This window comes from Diprion similis, chromosome 10 (genome assembly GCF_021155765.1).
Source record: "Diprion similis isolate iyDipSimi1 chromosome 10, iyDipSimi1.1, whole genome shotgun sequence".
NCBI classification, from domain to species: Eukaryota; Metazoa; Arthropoda; class Insecta; order Hymenoptera; family Diprionidae; genus Diprion; species Diprion similis.
The window spans coordinates 22,480,029-22,500,808 of record NC_060114.1 but is presented as its reverse complement, the minus strand read 5'-3'; the positions used below and the strand labels follow the sequence as shown (position 1 = coordinate 22,500,808).

At 39.6% G+C, this 20,780-nt stretch overlaps 3 protein-coding genes across 4 annotated transcripts in view; 1 reads left to right on the top strand and 2 right to left on the bottom strand.

The window, feature by feature from the left end:
* Window positions 1-148: 148 nt before the first annotated feature.
* LOC124410852 (RNA-binding protein squid-like) lies at window positions 149-2,131 on the bottom strand. Its single transcript, XM_046889531.1, has one exon. The coding sequence runs from the start codon at window positions 1,766-1,768 to the stop codon at window positions 878-880; it is 891 nt and encodes a 296-aa protein (XP_046745487.1). The 5' UTR covers window positions 1,769-2,131; the 3' UTR covers window positions 149-877.
* A 2,485-nt stretch (window positions 2,132-4,616) lies between these two features.
* LOC124410843 (dnaJ homolog subfamily C member 2) lies at window positions 4,617-10,300 on the top strand. Its single transcript, XM_046889515.1, has 6 exons — window positions 4,617-4,759; window positions 5,245-5,520; window positions 6,917-7,122; window positions 7,251-7,429; window positions 8,247-9,420; window positions 10,064-10,300. The coding sequence occupies exons 1-6, from the start codon at window positions 4,711-4,713 to the stop codon at window positions 10,112-10,114; spliced, it is 1,935 nt and encodes a 644-aa protein (XP_046745471.1). The 5' UTR covers window positions 4,617-4,710; the 3' UTR covers window positions 10,115-10,300.
* Window positions 10,301-16,399: 6,099 nt separating this feature from the next.
* The window catches only part of LOC124410825 (muscle calcium channel subunit alpha-1), a 60,949-nt gene continuing 56,568 nt past the window's right edge, over window positions 16,400-20,780 (bottom strand). Inside the window, exons 42-44 of one of the 2 annotated variants that reach the window (XM_046889473.1) lie at window positions 18,907-19,034; window positions 17,359-17,708; window positions 16,400-17,196 (exon numbers count right to left, since the gene is read on the bottom strand). In XM_046889473.1, coding sequence (XP_046745429.1) covers window positions 17,160-17,196; window positions 17,359-17,708; window positions 18,907-19,034 — 515 coding nt within the window. In that variant the 3' untranslated portion in view covers window positions 16,400-17,159. Of the gene's footprint in view, window positions 17,197-17,358; window positions 17,709-18,906; window positions 19,035-20,780 lie in introns of those variants that run through there. The other variant, XR_006929626.1, reaches the window with a different exon arrangement.

Here is a 20,780-nt window from a genome sequence, read left to right as displayed (position 1 = left end):
TTTATTTGGGAGCTGCTATTTCTTAATACCATGATATTTTCAATTATATATTGTCTTTTGTTAATGCCTACGCAAGGAGCTTATTTAGCAGGCGAGATAATCCAGTTACTTCCCCTCTCCTCTCTTGCCTTATTTTGTTTTGACAAAATTTTTACATAAATTTTGATATCATATATAAACATATTTCTTTCGAAACATTTCAATTTTCCACCGTAGCACCTAAGTTACGTAAACTAATTATACAAGTTACCCTGCAGTGCTTGACTGATTTTTCGGTGAATATTATTCATTCGACGAGTTAAAAACTATGCTTTCGAGGGGTTGATTTGGCCTTCAATAGGTAGTTTTATATTCTCAGATGGAAAGTTTCAAGGGCACGAGCAAAGTGACATCAACATGTGGTTCTTGCGCTTTTGCCATGGCATTGATTTAGTGTTAGTTGATTGAAAACGATTTTAACTCACTTGGTTTCTTTTTCCAAATTGAATCAAATTATACCTTAAGAAATTATACACTGTGCTCTTTTACACAGAATTTACGGTCGTTATGTTTGATAGTACAGCCTGGCTAATTTAATAATTAGGTGAATGAAAAGAACTTGGTGATAATTAGTTCCTCTAGGTGGATCAATCGGGTATAGAAGTAGACGCTGTCCGTTGCATAGGAACAAGGATGGGTATGTGGCGAGGGATGAAAAAGAAGTTGGCAAGGTTCTCCTAAAGGAGAATAGAACCATTGCATCCGTCTCTTTGGAAAAAAACAATCCAACCCTGCTCACTGTCGAGAGTATACTCTTATATCGATTAATATTTATAGGGCATTTGATGTCGCCTTTGCCCCGCAGTTCGGCTGACTTCTCGCACGTTGCCTCTTATGCCTAATAAGGCTGGTGTCTCTGGAACTGGCGCGGCCCCTGCCCGTTGCCTCGTGGCTTAGCCTGTGTCGAATACCCAGCATTCTCATAGCCCTCGTAACCAGTGTAGTCATAGGCGGCGTAGGAATCGTCATATCCACCCTGGTATCCATTGGCGTATTCTGGTATGTAACCATAACCACCCCCGTAATAGCCGTATCCCTGATTACCCCAAAACCCTTGACGGCTGGCTTCCGGGTTGACCTTGACTTTTTTTACATCTACCTCCTTTCCATTAATTATCTGCTTGGGTGTTTTCAGTAATTTATAAACAACTTCCCGCGAGTCAAATGTCACAAAGCAGAAACCCTTGCGCTGGTTCTTAAGCTTGTCGAAAGGTGCCTGAAGTTCGACGATTGTACCGTATTGACCGAAATAAGTCTTTATGTCATCGTCTGTAATTTCTGGGGTAAGACCACCAACAAATATCTTGCCATGCTGTGCTTTTTTGCTGACCCGCTTAGGGTCAACCTTTCGCTTGTTGATGTAGTGTTCACCGGATGTAAGAAGTTTGTCAATTGTCTTGGGATTGGTGAAAACCATGAATGCGAAGCCACGTGATACACCGGTATACGGATCTATCTTCACAGATATGCTCTCAATCTCGCCGAACTTACCGAAATGATCGCGGAGCTCCTTGTCGGTCGTGTGACGCGACAGGCCGCCAACGAAAAGCTTTCGTTCGTCATCACGTCCCGGTATACCGGCGGTCGCCTGTTGACCTTGCTGGTGTTGGCCAACGCCGCCGACCGCGTTCGAACCGAGACCACCTCCACCACCGGGTATCATCGTCGTCGGCGGCGTCGTTTCCTCTTCCTCGTTATTCTCGTTCTGATAATACTCGACGGCGGCCATTCTGTCCTTTCCAACTTTGTCACGTTAGCTGTCCGGAGTGGTTCCAAGCTCTTCTCTTTTTCACGCAACTTGGCGGATTCTCGTTGTATGGAACCTCGGCGATTTTACCCACGCGAATACACAATATGCAGTGATATTTTCACGACTTGCGGATGTATAATATAAGAAGCTGGCCGATCCACTGGACGAACGGGAGACCAGTTTGCTTTTTCGTTTCTTTGGCGATGACTATTTATACTGGGAAAGATTAACTCGGTGCCGGTTTAACTAACGAAAATGCGAGACACCGTACACCGTGATACGAACAGTGAAAAAACGGGTGAACGTGTGAATCGGTGCGGAGTCCCGATATAATCCAGAATCATGGGCGAGTTTTCATGAGCAGCGAATTCCTACAATGATACCAAAGTTACAAACGGAATATGCGGTATATCTTACAGTTAGATCTAGGAAGATACTGTAGTCATTCTTTACTGACCGAGTAAAATGTCACATATTTTGGCTATGATCCGATTCATGACAACGACGAATTAAGGGATCACGGAACAACGGACAGAATTCAAGAGTTACAACATTTGGAATTCCTTAATAGCATTTTGTCAGGTTTTGGTGGAACCGGCACACCGGCACACCGTCGCAATTTGTCGTTGGGTTTAATTTTTTTATGCCGGATCAGGAGGTTTCTGACACTTACTAGTAATTTCAACATTGCCGAATGAATAACTTTCGGATCCATTTTTTTTCATCTATTTTGAATTAATTCTGTGATAGCTAATTTGTCTCCCCCGCCAGTTACGTCGGCAATAAAAACTTTCAGCACGTATAAGGGTTCCTTTACGTTATGAAAGCATACCTATACTATTGCAGGGAGTTACCCATTCCATTGACCTCGCGAAATATGCAGCCGAAGTTATAAGGGACAGAGATATACGGTATATCAAGGTTACTCCGTCTCTCTCACTCTGCATTCGATTAGCAGAGAGGAAACGTATCGGCTAATCATGTAGAGAGCGAGAAGGCCAGATTGTAATCAACATATACCTCTCTTTCTCACTCTTCCACTGCATTTTCTGTACACGCGGAGCTGCTATGACGATTTTCAGATGCTAGATACTAGGTTCGATCGTGAAAGCACAGTTAGACGCACAGTCAGTAATTTCAGTCAGTAAATCTGGTTCACCAAATACGCGATCCGACGCGGTAACACCCGTGGTGCGAGTATACATGGTGTGCCTAGAACTCTTAAGACACGTCCCTTTCTTCGAGGTCATAGCCTTTAAGTGAGATGTATACCGATTGTCTAAAGAAATCCCTATATTGTAAAGGAACTATTTTTCAGGCGAACGCTACCCCTCTCGGCAATGCAATCATGTATAGTAGCGGTGTGATTTAAAGCCCCGTTCATTTTTCCTCATGCAGATTCAATGTTACAACAATTAATCGCCCCCGATTTAGGATATTTTGAAACCGTTGTTACACATCTTTCTTAAGTCCAGTCCAGCGCGAGAGGGATACTTTTTTGGAGAAAGAAGCTGTATTCCTAGGCACACCATGTATTCTCACGCCACGATAACACCCGCTCGGAATTGGATACCTGCGTTATGAAATAAAGCTACTCAAAATATTATTGTGTTCCGTTGATTACATAATACTCATGGTATTGAAATACAATACCGAAGGTAAAGTGACTCACAGGATGATTCTTTAGGGGGAAGTAATCAAAGGTCAATCCATACACCATAATGATAAATGGATTATTATTGAAGCATTAAACATTCTGGAAACGAAATATAACAATATCAACTCTGTATAAAGCTCTATAAGATTTCCAAGAAGGCGATATGAATTGTATACGTGGCAAAGCCATATAACTACTATGTTTACGGAATGGTGGTTCCGTCCAGTATCCACATATTATAACATTCTGTTTACGGAGTTTGCAGGAGTAGTATATATATAAATACGAAAGAAGAGGTTATACACAGTAGGATTATTAATCATGAGTGTCGTAGAACTTAAGTATCATTCACAATTGACTTAGTACGTTAGTAGTGTAGTGGTAGGGGCAGTGGTAGTGCACTGCAGTGCACTGCAGGAGTTTGAAATTACTAATCCATGCGAGCGCTTACGATAAGTGGTATACCACTACAATAAACGGTTATGAATGCCCGCATGGTATTCGTATTTTCAAACTTCCGCACTACACTACCATTAAACTAACTCAGATATGAGTGATAATTTATATATAACATGAGTGCTAATGAATGCCATCCCATCAGTATGTTTACAATTACACTTGTTGCATACGTAGGTGAATACGACAAGTTCCGTGTTCCGTTCCGTCTAACTGCATTTTCCCTGCTTCCATGCATCCGAATTCCGGCACAGAGTGCCGGAGGGTTGACTTTTATTTTGTGAAATAATAAATTATAGTTACATAATTTAATCTAACATAAAAGCTAATTAGATAGATTATATATAATAATACAGAATCTTCATCTAAACAGACTGAAGGAGCCGAATAGCACAAATATAAATCCACCCCGCTCCGTCATTCGTTTATTATTTTATTTCGAGTCTAGGAACGGACTCGGAAATCCACTAGATTTTGTCTGCGTTCCGTTTCGTCATTCTGGACAAAGAGTCTTATACTCTTTGATTCTGGATTCCGGCGATACGGCCCTATATGGGACCACATGATTCATGAAACGGTCATGGTTACGGTAGCGGACATTTTAAACCGTCCTTTAGACTGTCGTGCGCTCTCTCTACCTTTCATAGCTGAGCCCCGTACTCCGTGCTTGTTCGTAACTGAAGTAATTTTAGCGTCTTTTTTTCTCACGAAGAATCTGCCTTGAAATCTAATCGCCGCGAGGACCGCGGGTCCACATAAATCTCCGTGGTCTATTCGTCGACAGTTCGATTTCGGTTTCCTTGAAATTATGGAGCTTCCAGAATCCGGAGATTGTATTGTCCTTAGCACGATATCACGTAATATCTTCATGACTTAACGTTCAAAAACAATCCTATAATTATAGTTTTAAGTGTGGATAAGTTACGATACTCTCTGACATGAGAGGTTAACTTAGGTCGGTCAGATTTCCCCAGACTCTAAAATAAATCATCGCGTACATTCTAATAAAGTTTCCTATAGCGAGCAGAGTATAGTTTCTCGTTATTAAGGAGAAACGGCGTTATGACAGATGGATGATACTTCGACCGCTTTACTAAGTTATTGAACTATAATTGTTTTCAATAATTTCTTAGCACTCACAAATGTCAAAAGAATTTTTGCTTTTAGTTATATTCTTGAACCGTATATCTTGGTCCTCACTCTATGTAGTTTCAAATTAGTGCGACACATGAATCTAGGTATATTTGAAAAACCAAACTGTACATAATCGTTCAGGCATTTCTGTGTCGCGTTGAAAAATGCTTGAATGGTCTGGTAAAATGATATTGGTCTTGTTTCACAGCTCTCGAGACAATATCTGTGGAGGCTGTGGGGCCAGTCTTTCTTTTCTTGGTATCTCATACCAAACTGGATGGTTCGTTCAAGCGAAACGATCTGTTGTCAGCCCAGGATTCCGAGTCCTTCGACGATGAGGATACGACTGAGTATAAATTTGAAGATGACTTGGAATATTTGCGATCGCTGGATCCTAAAGAATGGAAAGAACAGGATCATTATGCCGTCCTAGGAATGGCAGATCTCAGACACCGAGCTACGGAAGATGACATTAAGCGAGCCTGTAGGTTGATAGATATAATTTTGTTAATGCTGATTTTGTTTTCCCTGCATAGACAAGAGGAAGTATCGCATAGTTCTAACATTAACTGGTAAGTAGTAAAGATTCTCAAGCCTCTATCGTACTGTGATCGAACAGTCGCATACGAATTTTGTTAAAAAAGTAAGGTGACTTTTTACGTACTTGTTACGTACATTCGATCTTAGATTTTTATTTTATTTTATGTCGACACACTCCTTTTGTACATATATTCACAGCTTCGAGTATAAAGCATTTTATGTTTGTTTGCGAGAGGCGTAAAAGTTAGAAATCTTAGCTAAAAGAGAGAGTTTCATAGCTCAAAAAACTTCAATTTTCTGCATTATCAATATTTCAAAGTCAAAACTTGTGGCAGTGTAACTGAGATACGAAAAAATCAAATTTTTTTTATGGCGGGGCTTTGAAAATTAAAATACTGTGTTACAAATTTGGACAATGAGTGATACTAACGAGCTCCATTGACACAAATACGAGTGTAAAGTTGGCTCCACAAATCAAAGGCGAGTGCTGCAATAGTACGAGTCACATATTGCCTTTTCGTATGTGTAACACATAGTATTTTTGCAACACTTGTGAAGGAAAGCTTCACTCGAGAAGCACCAAAGATGCCACTCAGCACGATAACTTCGGGTTAGACAACTTACGCTTTATGACAATTCGTAAAATTGAGGTGTTCGAAACCGCGCTTGCACCAAAGAAAGCCCTGTTGTGGAAAATATAACATTTCAATTATGCGCATGCACCGACGTAGTTCTACCACACTGTTCAAAAATCGTGCAAACTCGCGTTTTGTCACTGCAAAAGTTATATTCTATTGAAAGAACATCATTCAAAAGTTTTTGAACTTTATTCTCTAATAAGCATTATCTTATATTTCACTAATTTATTTGTCTTAGTGCACTTTACACAAATAAAAATCACTTACCACAAAATCTGTATAATTAGCTCTTTTCTGGTCACTTTTCTGAAAAAAAAAATCATCGCGCTCAATATGAAGCATAAACGTGTTTGTCACACTCACAATCAGGCCAATTTAATCTTACATACATTTTTTACGGTAGCCAAATGTGAACTGGTGCTCTCGCTCAGTCAGATTGCACATTCCCTTATAGACAGTGCCTAAAATCAATACCATATGCGGTCATTAATAAAATTTTTAACAATGCCGTAAGAAATATTTCTGCTCAAAGTCAAAGTTCGGGTTAGTATGTCCATTTGTGGCAATGGAAGGCTACATTCCCTTCGGGGATTTTCCACAAAATGACCTTGTACAGGCGTGTATTTATGTGGGACATTAATTTCTTCAGTTAGTATAGCCCCTTTTTGCCCAACATCTTTGTAATATACGATTCCATTACAGATAAACAGAAAATTTTGAAACACCATCCAGACAAACGTAAAGCGATAGGTGAGGAGATTCGTAGAGACGATGATTATTTTACCTGCATAACTCGTGCCTGGGAAATGTTAGGGAATCCTGTAAAGAGACGAAGTTACGATAGCATTGATCCCCGTTTCAATGACGATATCCCAGAGGAGAAGGACGCTAAAAATAATTTTTATGAGGTACACGAAAGGAGTTGGTATGCAGTTGACATTATTCAATGTCTTTAGCATGGACTTTTTTGCTCATAAATTATTCGCAAGTCAGACTAATGTTACATTATTCAAGAACTCAGATTTTCTTTTTACAGGTTATGGGAAAAGCGTTTCAGGATAATTCAAGGTGGTCAGAAAAGAAACCAGTGCCACAACTCGGAGGTCCAGACACGCCTAGAGAAAAAGTTGAACGTTTCTATTCATTTTGGTATGAATTTGAGTCTTGGCGTGAATACTCGTACCTTGACGAAGAGGACAAAGAAAGCGGTCAAGAGTAAGAACCTCTAACTTTGACATCTTCTGAGAAAATTTATTTGCGACTCCTTACACCATGCAATCGGCATGACAAATTTGGCAGGTCCCGAGCGAGCCCAAGGGTAGTTCTATTTTTTCTTTTTACACTCATTACTAGTCAATGTTTGAACACCCGTTGAGGTATACGAGTGGGGAGGAAGCGCTCGCAAGCATGCATGTACGCAAAACGCCCTGGTGAACTTACAGACTACACATTCTTACCATCTAGGGTATTTGTGCTGTTAGACCAGACAGATGATGCATACATATTGTGATATAAACATTTTAAAAAGATGATGTTAATTTTGACATGTGCCATAAATATAACGGGTTGCCACTAATTTTTAACTTGGAATTAGTCGTTTGCGGTTTACCGCTGGTTCTAACATTGTGAGGAGTGTAGTGCTTTGTGTTGCGAATCTAGTACCAATCCTTCTTTCCTCTCCCTGGAGTTGCATTAGAAACCTTGCAGATAGATACCCCAGCCAAGATACTCAAATCCATCGAATTAATGCAGGACTAGAGATTACCCAACCGTACACGGCACTGCTGCCACCCAATTTGAATTGTGTTTATGTGCATGGGTCGCTTCCTGACATTCAAACCTCCACCCTTTTTTCTTTCATTGTGGTTTGGCAGAATAGCCTTGCTCTGTACCATCCGGTTTAACACGAAACTCCCTTGGGTCCTTGGTACGATGCAAAACTATAGCGGCATCGATAAAAAATTCGATTACCATTTATCGGTTTGTTATATGTATCACCATACATGACTCATGGTTTGTATTTTAACTTCAGCCGAGACATGCGAAAGTGGATAGAAAAAAAAAACAAGGCCACACGGGCGAAGCGAAAGAAAGAAGAAATGACCCGAATTCGTTCGTTGGTCGATACCGCCTATAGTTTAGACCCCCGAATAAAGAAGTTTCAGCGAGATGACAAGGAGAGAAAGACGGCTGCGAAGCGGGCTAAACAGGAAGCGGCTAGAGCAAGACAACTCGAAGAAGAACGACAGTTGAGAGAAGTAGCAGAACGGGAACGTCTCGAAAGTGAGAGGAAGCAGTCCGAGGAAAAGGCACGTAACGATGCTTTGAAGCAAGAACGCGAGGCACAGAAGAAAGCCCTTCGTCGTGAACGAAAGGCAATCCGGGACCTCTGCAAGGGAAATGATTATTATACTAGTGACCCTAGTGAAAGTCTCAAGCATATGGAAAGCGTTGAAAAGATTTGCGAGCTGTTTAAGCTTGCAAGGCTGGAGGAAGTTACGAAAAAGTTACAAAGTGAAGGTCGGAAGGGATTCCTCGAAGTTGTTGAGGAGACAGAGCGCAAAATCGAGGAAGAACGCCGGGCTGGGGTAGAAATTAATGACAGAAAAAGTTGCACCCCTGAGAGAAATGCCAAATCTACCACAGTCCTCTGGACTGAAAATGACCTTCAGCTACTGATCAAGGCTGTGAATTTATTTCCAGCTGGTACCAACCAACGATGGGATGTTGTCGCTAACTTTATTAATCAACACTGTAATGCATCTTCAAATGTAACTCGAACTGCTAAAGAGGTGTTGGCTAAAGCCAAAGACCTGCAGACAACTGATTTCAGTAAGTCTAGCCTCAAAGATCAAGCCAATAAAAAGGCTTTTGATAACTTTATTGCTGAAAAGAAGGGCAAGGATGGTATTGATGATAGAATGCCACCAGTTACCGAGCGCCATGACAATCCGTTAACAAATGGTAATTCTAGTACCAGAATCCTTGACCACAGCTCAACACAGAATTGCAGTGTCGGAGATGAAGAAACCTTTGCCAAAGAAAAGGAGGTTAAAAAGGATACAGCTCTGTCTTGGACACCAGTGGAACAGAAGCTTTTGGAACAGGCCCTGAAAACTTATTCAGCAACCGTACCAGACAGATGGGATCACATTGCTGCTTGTATACCCAGCAGAACGAAAAAGCAGTGCATGAGAAGATATAAGGTATACCTGAAAGTGTATTGACCTTTCCTTCGTTGTCTTTCTTTTTTTTTTGTCAGTAGTCAATAAATACAGTATAGCTTGTCCATTCGGTTTAGATGTAGGTGAAACGAAGCATCATTCGAGACTTGAAATTGACAATATGATGCGGAAAAAATGTTGGTCTCGATTCAACTCATTATTATACAGCGATTATAGCGACTAATTTTCTCCTGTTGTATGTGGTTGTAAATGGATTGTTAATTGTAAAAAAATGCCACTTTTTTGGATATTTTGGCCCAGTCACTCTTGAATTGCAAACAATACTTTATCCGCTGGGCTACCGTTCATATACAGGAGGAGTTTTTTCTGTTGTCGCAGTGAGAGGAGCATGGATGTGCTGAGACTGCTCATGTCTCCACGAGTCTCGGCACATCCAAGCTCCTCCCAGTGGGACACCAGAGAAAACTCACCCTGTATATGATACATTGCCTACCACAGATCGATGAACTTTATGAAAGTGAATAGTGGTCAAGGTGGTAACCGTACAAAATATCACATCACGGACCTCTAAACAGCAATCAAACTTGTATCGTTTCGTACTCGTGCCAAAATATCTTATAATTTGAAGCAACATTTTCACATGTTTACTCATTTCTATCCATAGGAACTGGTCGAACTTGTTAAAGCAAAAAAGGCAGCTCAAGTGGGTAAATAAAAGGTGCAACGGTGAAACGAAGTAAATGCTGACAAAATAGAGAGAACCAATGCTTGGCGTTGACAAGTACACATGTATGTTGACACCAACGTATATAATGAATGTACTCATACATAATAGAATATAGTGGTATGGATTTAATGTAAACATTGTCTGATTTTTGAAATACCATGAAGTTTTATGTGATACATGATCATTATTTGATGCATCACTGTTAACATTACTGTTACTGGTAATTTATTTATCCCTTCTGTATATGGGAAGCACGTCGAGCCCTTGGAGCTATTTCACATCAATTGTGTACAGTGGTTACATATTTATGGTGAGCATTATGCAGAAATAAAAACTTTTCATGAATTGTAATTGTAGATAGATACGTATACAGATATACAGCTCGTCGATTGTATGTAGTCGCACCCTAGATCATGGAAAGTGACATCATTTGGAAAATACATTGCCACTTAACAATATTCGGTTTGCTGCTTGTTTAAGCATATCAAGACTCAAGTCCAATGCTTTCAGCATAATATTGATAAATTCAGATTACCTACCGAAGAACCCTTGTGAGGTCTGCGGCTAGATAGCAACCGAATAGATAATCTACACAGGAACCTGCTTACGCATTCTTAGATGGTAATGGATTATTGTCCGGTATGAAAGATATTTTTCTAATTTCGTTAAATCTATTTACTCAATGTGAGTTTCTGTGGAGTTACAGGTACAGGGGTTGATTCGATAAAATAATTAGGAGCAAGTAAAGAGTAATTCAAAGCTTACCCTATTTCGTTGGAATGACCATCGGTTTTTCCAAACGTTCGTTTGAATTTGGCGCCATTTTGCTAGGTCTCTGGCGTGGTGTGAGTATATATGGTGTGCCTAAAACTTCTACGACATGCCCTTTTCTCCGAGATGAAAGCCTTTAAGTAAGATGTGTACCATTTGTCTAAAGAAATCCCTATATATTGTTAGGGAATTATTTTTCTGGCGAACGCCACCCTGCTCAGTAATGCCACACATGTAGCACATATGCCACTTACTTAAATCTAGTCCAGCGCGAGTGAGATACTTTTTTGGAGAAAGAAGCTGCACTCCTGGGCACATCATGGGTGCGTTCCGATATTAGTTCTCAGTGCTGTCATAAATCTTTCATCTCTTTTGCACCGCCAAGTTCGTGACTAGCTCTGTCTCTGTCTTAGGGAGTTTTTAGCGCTACCAGTTAATTTCGGAACGCACCCCATGTGTACTTATACCACGGTAGCCAGGCACTAGATTCGAGAGTTTGTCCAATCGCGCGCATGGACAAACTCTCGAAACTAGTGCCTGGCTACCGTAGTATCATTAAATGAAAATTGCATCAACATTCTATTTCGCGTGGGGCAATCGTTTGTTTCTCGTTTATAGATGTTGAACAATGCAATACGGACATTTGATGGTCGATTGTTGATTCGCAAAAATTGAAACAATAGTAATAAGGTATTAATCCCCGAAGTGTAACCAGACGTAGCGCATCGAAACGATGACAGATCCTCTTTGACTGTAAATTGCGTCGGAATTCAAATCCCCGTTTCAGGCAATCGTTTGTTGTTCGTTGTTGGGTGTTTAATAATGCAGTTCACGAGTAACAATTGAACAAACGTTCTAAGAAATTTCCCCTACGCCGGTATACTCACGCGTTTATGACGATGCGTAGCTCTCACATTAATGAATAGTTTTTCGCGAGCTAGTTATTCGACTAGCGCAATTAGTCTTGAGATTTTTTGAAGATTATTATTTTTTTAATTTTTATTGTTATTCTGTTTTCGAAATTGCGAAGAGCGAGTTAAGTATTTTGTTTCCTTTTTTTTATTGTTTCTATTAAAAAATATATTATTTTATTTCGTTTTGTTAAATTTCGTAGCGTGTCGAGTGTCCGTTCTTTCTCTACGCAAAATTGCCCCTCCCCTCTCTGCGGTACTGAGCTATCAGGTGTAGAAGAACAGCCGAGGATTAGCGTAGCTGACGATTGAAAGGCATGTTAACATTGTTAACTACGCCAGGCGCCCAACAAAATTTTGCGAAAACTATCGTGAGATCAATTTTTTCGCTTTCATCGCGGGCTGCGGAATTATTGTTCGCATATATGGTACGTTCCTGGTAAACTTCTCCGGGTGATCCAGGACTTGCAAAAATCTGCGTAGCTCTAATTAGATATATTATGAGAAAATCAAGTTGATTGCAACACCTGCATTATTGTATTTCTGTTTCTCTTAGTGATCTCGTTATAGACACGGAGAATAAATTATTATTATATTATTACATAAATCGCGTGACAAATTATTTCAATTATCCTACTCCCTCCTAAACTGACCTTGGTCGCTGTAGGCGGGAAATCTAACACGTGTACTGTTTCATAATTGGTCTGACGATTTTTCTATATTCTCCGGAAGCCTTCGCAATAGTTCCAATCACCTCAGCCGCGATGAAAATAGGAAACTTTACTTGGTAAATGAACCAACGAAAATATTAGAGTATTTTAGCGACATCTTAACAACATGATTTGTCATCTTTTCTATGCTAGTTTTGAAACTCAATCTAAAATACATTGAAATTCATCTGAGAATTTCTGAAAATATTTCAATTTGATTTAAAGGCGGGGGAAGTGGGGACTTATTCATACCTTCAGCTCATATATTTTTCTACCGGTACGCATATTGCCTTTAGCACATCAAAAACGTGATTTTAGTATGTCCTCTCGACGATTTAATAAGCAATCGAACAAAGGAGTCGAATCATTTATCATATGACAGTATTAATAGATATATAATTGAAATAGTCGGTAGAAAGGTATGTAATTTAAAATAAAAATTGCGAAACACGATCATGCACTTCAAATACATATTTAGCCTTTGAAAAGTCGGCATCTTTTTTTCGGACAATCAGCAAGCTCATAAGCTTAGTAAAATGCGAGAATGTAGAAAGTTCAAGGTGCGCCTTACTCTTTCTACGCTATTATCGCAGCCGCTTACATACTCGCTCATGACTCGCACGGTTTACTCTTACAATAGGTACATTCATTTACAAGTAGAGTTTGAGACCTGCAGATCGCGAATTCTGTTGAAACTTCTGGAGTATTTTATTTTGCCCAGAATATGGAACTTCTGAAGCGGAGCACCGTCTATTTGGGAGAGGGTCGATTCTACAGAAATCAGTTCTACAGAGTAAATGTTCTACAAAATATGTTACACAGATTCGTTTCTACATGAATATTTTTCTACAGAACATCTTTCTACAGGAAGGAACTTGAGATTTGTAACAAAAAGAAGCCTGCATGATTTATTCCACAAAAATATTGTTCTACAGAATATTGTTCTACAGAAATTTTGAATAACTTCGGCCTTCCGAAACCACGGCACACACGGGGGTACAAACAACGCGGAAGGCGACGTTGGCACTCCGAAGGTTTTCTGAGCAAAAACATTCTGTAGAAAAATATTCTGTAGAACAATATTTCTGTGGAATAAATCAATCAGGCTTCTTTTTGTTACGAATCTCGAGTCCCTCCTGTAGAAAGATGTTCTGTAGAAAAATATCCTGTAGAAGAATTTTCATGTAGAATAAATCATGCAGGATAATTTCTGATGCGAATTTGAAGTTACTTCATGTAGAAAAATATTCTCTAGAAGAATATTCATGTATAAACGAGTCTGTAAAACATATTCAGTAGAACATTCGCTCTGTAGAACTGATGTCTGTAGGATCGAATCTCACTCATCTATTTGGATTTTCTTCGTCCGATTTACAATAAACTAAGAGAGTCGTATTGGATGAGACCACATGTCACAGGCTTCATGTTTTTGGCCTAGAAAATGATACCAGAAGTTTGATCAGAATCCCTGACCCAAAGATTTGATATATTCCTTGTCAGTGTCAGCGATGTTGGTTCTGTTTGAAGATAATTAGATTCATCGTGCGGATGGATAGGTGATCTAATTTCTGGCTGATTGTGAGAGATTCCACTTCGCTAAGTCTATGTACTAATATATGTGTGCGTGGGTGTTATGCGTATGACGTAAAATTCAATGAGAAGTAGAATAGTGAGTTTTACATTGTAGTTGCACGTTTGGTGAGCAGTTTATTTTCTCAAATTTCAAAAACGGTTCATGGATCGATATATTTATCCAATAACTATAATCGTAATATTATTAGCTATACGTTGATAATTTAGTCTTCTTTGGTCCTAAAGAAGTTATCCATTTTTTAGGCACTTGTTAATATTCAATCGATTTAGTAATAATTTTTCGGCACACGTATGATCCATGGCGTATGATATATATGTATATGCATATAGCATGCATATAGCATGCATATAGTATACGGTGTAGAATAGAACCTGCGATGGAGCAGTATTATTAAGATTATTACTAATACTATCAATATTGTAATGTTTCAAAGTAAATACGTTATTCATGAAACGGTTGATCAATTCTGATTACAGCAAGGTGTAGCAATATTTGTCGGTTCTAACACTGCGCGCTATTGGGGCAGTTATAAATTTTCACGGTAGAGAAAATTCTAGTTTCATAAAAAGTGTCGTATTCTTGTATTTCTTTAATCGACTCCTATAAGGATTACGAAAAACTTGAATGTAGCGATGCTTAGCTACTTACCTACCTAAAGCAGCGTACACATCTGAGTTTCGAAATACAACTGGAACGCGCTCCGATGCCTTGGGCGCAAACCTAGAGAGAAAGCGTCATAATGTAGTTGTGTCTCTCTCCGTACAGTGCAGTCCAAAAATTATACTGAGTAGACGAAATATCGACTGAAGACAATGCGAGACAATAGGTGAATACCGGAATTATTGCATCTAAATATTAGAAAAAAAAAAAAAAACATCGAGATTTACTGTATTCCTGAGGGGCAGGTATTTTGACGGCCGTGTAAAGAGTGGCGATGCTGGTGATAGCTCAACTTTCTGCAAATGCTTAACGATACCGTCCCGAGCACATGCGCAACACCACAAGACAACGACGGAACTACATTATGACGCTATCTCTCTCGGCTAGTTGCTCTATGCCGTATAATACCCTTATATAAGAGAATGGCAGGCGCACGTTCCAGTTATATTATAGTTCAGTGGCCGTGGACGGCATTTTGACGTGTTCGTTGCAACGGAAGTTACGAACGCAACCGGACAACCGTCGCGTTTGTTACCTCAGCCGTTTCAGCCGTACACAACTAACAAATCCACGACGGATCATCCGTTCGGCCTCGCCTCGATCCTATTCGTGCTCACAAGGGGAGGGTAAGATGCGTGCATCTCCCATTCGATCCATCTGTATCACACGTGTAGTTGATGACCAGAAGTATAACAGGTGCAATTAGTAAGGTGCGCCTCTCAGCCATTTCCGAGAAATTAATTGAATGATCAATTGATTATCAATTGATGAATACTCAAAATTGAAAATTATATTTGATAATCAAAATTTTAGTGCGTTCATGTGCATTTTACGTTAACGTCAAGCTACTAATTGTTAGTAACTAATTGCTACTAGCTTGACGTTAACGTAAAATGCACATGAGTGCATTAAAACTTTTTCATTTTTATTTTTCATTACTGTTCAATTGATAATTCATTCAATTAATTTCTCGGAAACGGCTGAGAAGCGCACCTTACTACTTGCACCTGTTATACTTCTGGTCATGAACTACACGTGTAATGAAGATGAATCGAATCGGTGATGCACACATCTTATACTCTCCTTGTCAGATGTGTAAGCGGCTTAAGGGCGAGAAATAATGAGAGCTATGCAAATCCTTCTGATTAGAAACATTTCTTTTGATCACTTTCAACAAACTAATTCTCTGTATTAAAACGTGGTTGAAGTTTGATGGTGTGGCGATGAGTGCCAGTTATCGACTGCCATTATTTCTTCGACTTTCCCTTAAACTGTATATTTGCCCAGGATCCAGGGATCCCAGGCAACTTTCGAAAAAACATTTTTCGGAAATTGATAGATAGGAATTAGAAAAATTTAATCCAGTTAACCGGGAAATACTGTGAACTGTATAAATTGTTTATCACTAACAATAAGCAGCTGTCATAGGAATAATATCTAATTAAATGAGATAGTGCAACTACAAAACGTGACTGTAGCCATCGTAAGAACCTATCTCGGCACTTTGCTGGTCGCGTTTGATTAGAATATAACTGTTCAAGAGGAAACTCGGGTTTTTTTGTTTTTTTTTAAATGTGCAAAGAAAATTCTTTCAATTCAGATACTAGACTAAATGACGTAGAAAACTCCATTTAAAAAATTCTTGCGACAAATTTCCGTCCACGGTAGTAAATGTATCGTTAAAAAAAACTTTATCCCTCTATGATTGGGGCTAATCATGCGCGACGAAAGTTTCAGAGAAAATTGAGGAAATTTACCATAATTCTCTATTCCTTGACTTACTCAGCTCAAATTTGGTTGAAATTACAATTTAAGAGTTCTAGGCAATTACTAAAAATGTCAGGATTATTCACTCAGATATGGGAAACTTTTGCATTTTACGGAAGTCTCCTCCCGATACCTGTAGACAATTATTAAGAATAATGGAGAGACTAATGTTTCTGCTGTCATTATTGAGCGTGATGAACGTACTAGGATAGTTCCGAGCATACCACTCCACTCCCACCACTGTACCAGCCGCAAATTTAGTTTGTTTGAATTATATTAAAAAATAATTTTAATCTATTTTTTCATCGTATTTTAGTAATTACGAATGGCACGGTCAGTTCTTCATACCCGCTGAATCGTCTCACTGATAATCCACGTCAAGATGATACCGCTATTGCTGGGAAAAATCGCGGTTGATTCACCGTGTCGTAAAAGCACATCCATTTTAATGGAATCTTTGAAATCCGACGACCGTTTCCAGGTCGTGATTATTCTTTAACATTGAGATGGAATTTTGAGTACCAGGCATCATAACAACGCCAACATGGAGTTGTTATAGAGAAATCCGTGATAGGTATAGGGCACATCGCGTGGGTCCTCGTATGCCGCGTGTATCGTTGTTAGGACGGTGATTGTTGTTGTTGTTGTTGTTGTTGTTGTTGTTGTTGTTGTTGTTGTTGTTGTTGTTGTTGTTGTTGTCGTTGCTGCTGCTGCTGCTGTTGTTGTTGTTGTTGTTGTCGTTGCTGTGGTTGTTGCTGTTGTTGTTGGTGGTGGTGGTGGTGTTGGGGTTGGTGTTGCTGCTGCTGCTGCTGCTGTTGCGGCTGCTGTTGCTGATGTCGATGATGTGGGTGTTGGTATTCATGTTGCCGTTGACGATACGTCGTGGCTATTTGTTGACTTATCATATAATCGTTCTGCTGTCGCACCCCGGGACGATTTGCATGTTGATCATGCTGTCTGAGACTCGGTCTGAGATTGCCCTGTGGCACTTGATCCGATTGTTGTAATTGATAGCTGAGGTTCTGACCCCTTTGTTCATTGAGTAATAGCAGGTGTGCCGCGTGATCCATCTCTTCTTTGGTCATATCCAATGCTTCTTGCATTTCCCTAGATGTATACTTTACGAAGTCAGAGTCGCAATATTTACCAAGGCCTTGCTCGACGAGTACCTGTGCAAAAATAACTGATATGATTTTATACACAATCAGTATCGTACACTGTGCATGAACCGATGTGCACGTTATTACGGCATGTGTCCATCAATTAACCCGCATTGCAGTACGTTCTTCGACAAATAATTATGTCTTTTTTTCGTTAGCTCCGGTCGTCAACTTGACATTACCCGCATGGAACCCGTACCAATATCGATTTCCAACCACTGTGGTCGACAGCAGGGGTGACACTGGCACCTATTCCTGTACCAGCCCCCTGGCGCACCTATGTATTTCATATAGGGAGCTGTTACTAATATGAGTTTAGCCGACAAACCATCAAACTAATCTAATTTAAATAATGGAATCATTCGCAATTCGTCTGTAGATGATTGCAGTGCAGTTAGAATTGTTTGATAATGAACCGATCTTTTAAAAAAAAAAAACAATAAAGAATTCTGCATGTATCTAACCGACAATCAAGTACAAAGTTCAATGTTTTCAATAAATTCCGTCATATATCAAAAGAGAATCATTCGTGGGGCAATAATTCTTTGATAGTTAACCCCTTCTTCTGATTTATGAAGATTAAAAAATTGCAAAGTTGGTGTTATGACGTCATTATTGGGCAAAGATACTCTTGTAGAAAAGCCGAAGCTAGTCCACCGGCTATTGGAGGAATAGTTTATGTCTATTCGTCCAGCTATCCAGAGAAATTGATGCAAATTTATTCATTCGGATAGCGAAATATGATGAAACATTTTTATATCTTTAGGATAATGCTTGAATAATAGGTTTCGGTTATTCTTATTCTAACCTTTGGGATGCCGCAGCAACCTTCCGCGTTTTTCGTACGTGATGGCGTGTTGTGATTTCGGAGGCCGAACTTATTCTTACACTTGGACTGCGACAGTCACCTTCGCGTTCTTACAACCGAGAGGTTCGTTTCTACAAATTACGACCCTAAAAGTTCGTTTCTCATACATTTAATTATCAATTTCGTACATTTTGATTTAATTTAATTAATCTAATTTAATTCATTTTAAATCATTTGACCGCCACTTGTAGATACGAACCTCTCGGTTGTAGGAACGCGGAAGGTGACTGTCGCAGTCCAAGGGTTAGATTAAGTTCGGCCATTTCGCGTGTCAGATTTATCTGCCAGTGTAACCCCCCTGATCGACAGTCTGATGCGATCAATTCTGTTGAAACTTACGCGTCCAACGAGACTTTCCGCGCTGCCGATGACGTCAAAGTTTGGTTTTCGATCCGCTGGACTCCCCGGTAGGCTGTGCGACAGACGATCCGGTCCGGCATTTCCATTACTCTCGCCAGACCAGGTAACTATAATTGGAAAAATTAAGTATCACTCTGCCCAGGCGTAAGTTTGGAACGGGATTACTAACGGCACTGCGTACAAAAATTGAACGTTTTCCTGCTGATATCAAGTACTTTGTTACGAGCATTAGATTGACAATCATCGAATGAGGTTTCACACGTACTGTTAATATGAAAACAAATGCAAAACTTTAGTATAAAATTACAGATAGATATATAATACTGTACCGGCCTTTAATAGGGGTCAAATTCAATTTTTATTCAGCTGCCTGCTGAAACAATTCCAAATAAATACGAAGAAAACCTAACTAAAATCTTAGCAGTATCCAATGAGAAAGAAAGGTCGCTGTAAGTATGAACTTATCTTCATTCGAGTGAAACAGTTTTTTTTGTAAGTGGTGAAATGATATGTTGTGTTACAACTGCGATAAGTGGGCGATGTTTGATGCATGTTAAATTTTCAGGGTGAACTGCGAAGGCTAGTGTTGCAATCGCAAGAGTACTAGTGTAATTACAACACTCACTTTGGGTCATGCTGCGTTACTGAGCCACTCTTTCCTCTTGATGGATACAGTTGGGGTTTTATGTGGATTTTTCCTTATCAATTTGGAACTGTTTTGGAGACGGCCGAATCCAAAAATTTGACCTCACTAATGGCCAATCTGATATATACCTGCGTACATGCGTATTTGAGTGTCGAATACTTAAGGTACTTTTGAAGACTCGTGACTTTTGTATTCCAAACCACAGAGCAAAGTTATGGTCAGATACGTTTATCATCATAAAATCAGCGAAGGAACTCTTCCGTTCTTATTGATTAATCACGCGATAATCATGATGAGGGGGGTATAGTTTTAGGTGTGCTTCTTCGGAAGTGTAATCATACAGTGTAAAAGTAATTTTATTTTGAGTTTCCATAGAGGCTCGATTGAGAAGCACAGACAAGAAAGTAGAATGGTCGCGCAATGGAAGGGTCAGAATATCGAATTTTCGACAGCCGAAAATCTAATTGGACGAAAACTGGTACATTGTCAAATGCTAGTTAAAACAATCGGCAAATTATTTTTTATTCGACTCGTGAGTGCTACCTGTATGTTTGCAAAATTATGGAGGTATATCACAGTTTATGCTCCAATAAATTACGTGGGCCACCTATCCTTCTCGCACAATGGTTTGTATCATACGGGCATCAACTCACACACAGATTCGTTCTGAAAACTGCAGCCCGACCCGCAACAGAGTCAATATCCGGGTTCTTAGATCTATGTTGATTGAGTGTGCCGAGGGGGGAGATGTATGCATATTCACGTAGTATACAGTAGAGATAATGTTTTAAGTACAATATACGGTATATTCCACTGAGGACGGAATGGTATTGATCGACCGAATCCCAGCAAATTGCGAAATTAGAAATCGAACTGCGCTGAGGCATGGAAGATGTGTTCATAATATTAGAAAAATACATAAGACCATTTTGCTAAAATATATAAAATATATAGTAATGATTACATCCGTTTCAAGTAGGGGGGAGGTGGGCAAATTGGCACCCCCCCTTTTGTACAATCGAAGGGCATTTAAAAAAATGTCAAAAACGCTTGAAATCTTTTTTCAGACGAAAGACAAAAAAGTTCCGTTGTCGAAATTGGTGTAGCGTTATTTCTCTATTAACGGACCCATTTTGCTCGCCTGTTTCCTATATATATGTATATACTCATGTTATGAACCAACCTGAACAAATAGACGGCTATTGCA

What these genes read in the sequence shown, in the direction of transcription:
- LOC124410843 (XM_046889515.1), top strand. Translation starts at nt 4,711, where the DNA reads ATGGAGCTTCCAGAATCCGGAGATTGTATTGTCCTTAGCACGATATCA. An exon ending in TGTCCTTAGCACGATATCAC is followed by an intron (nt 4,760 to 5,244) that starts GTAATATCTTCA and finishes CTTGTTTCACAG; the next exon opens with CTCTCGAGACAATATCTGTG. An exon ending in CTAAAAATAATTTTTATGAG is followed by an intron (nt 7,123 to 7,250) that starts GTACACGAAAGG and finishes TTCTTTTTACAG; the next exon opens with GTTATGGGAAAAGCGTTTCA.
- LOC124410852 (XM_046889531.1), bottom strand. Translation starts at nt 1,768, where the DNA reads ATGGCCGCCGTCGAGTATTATCAGAACGAGAATAACGAGGAAGAGGAA.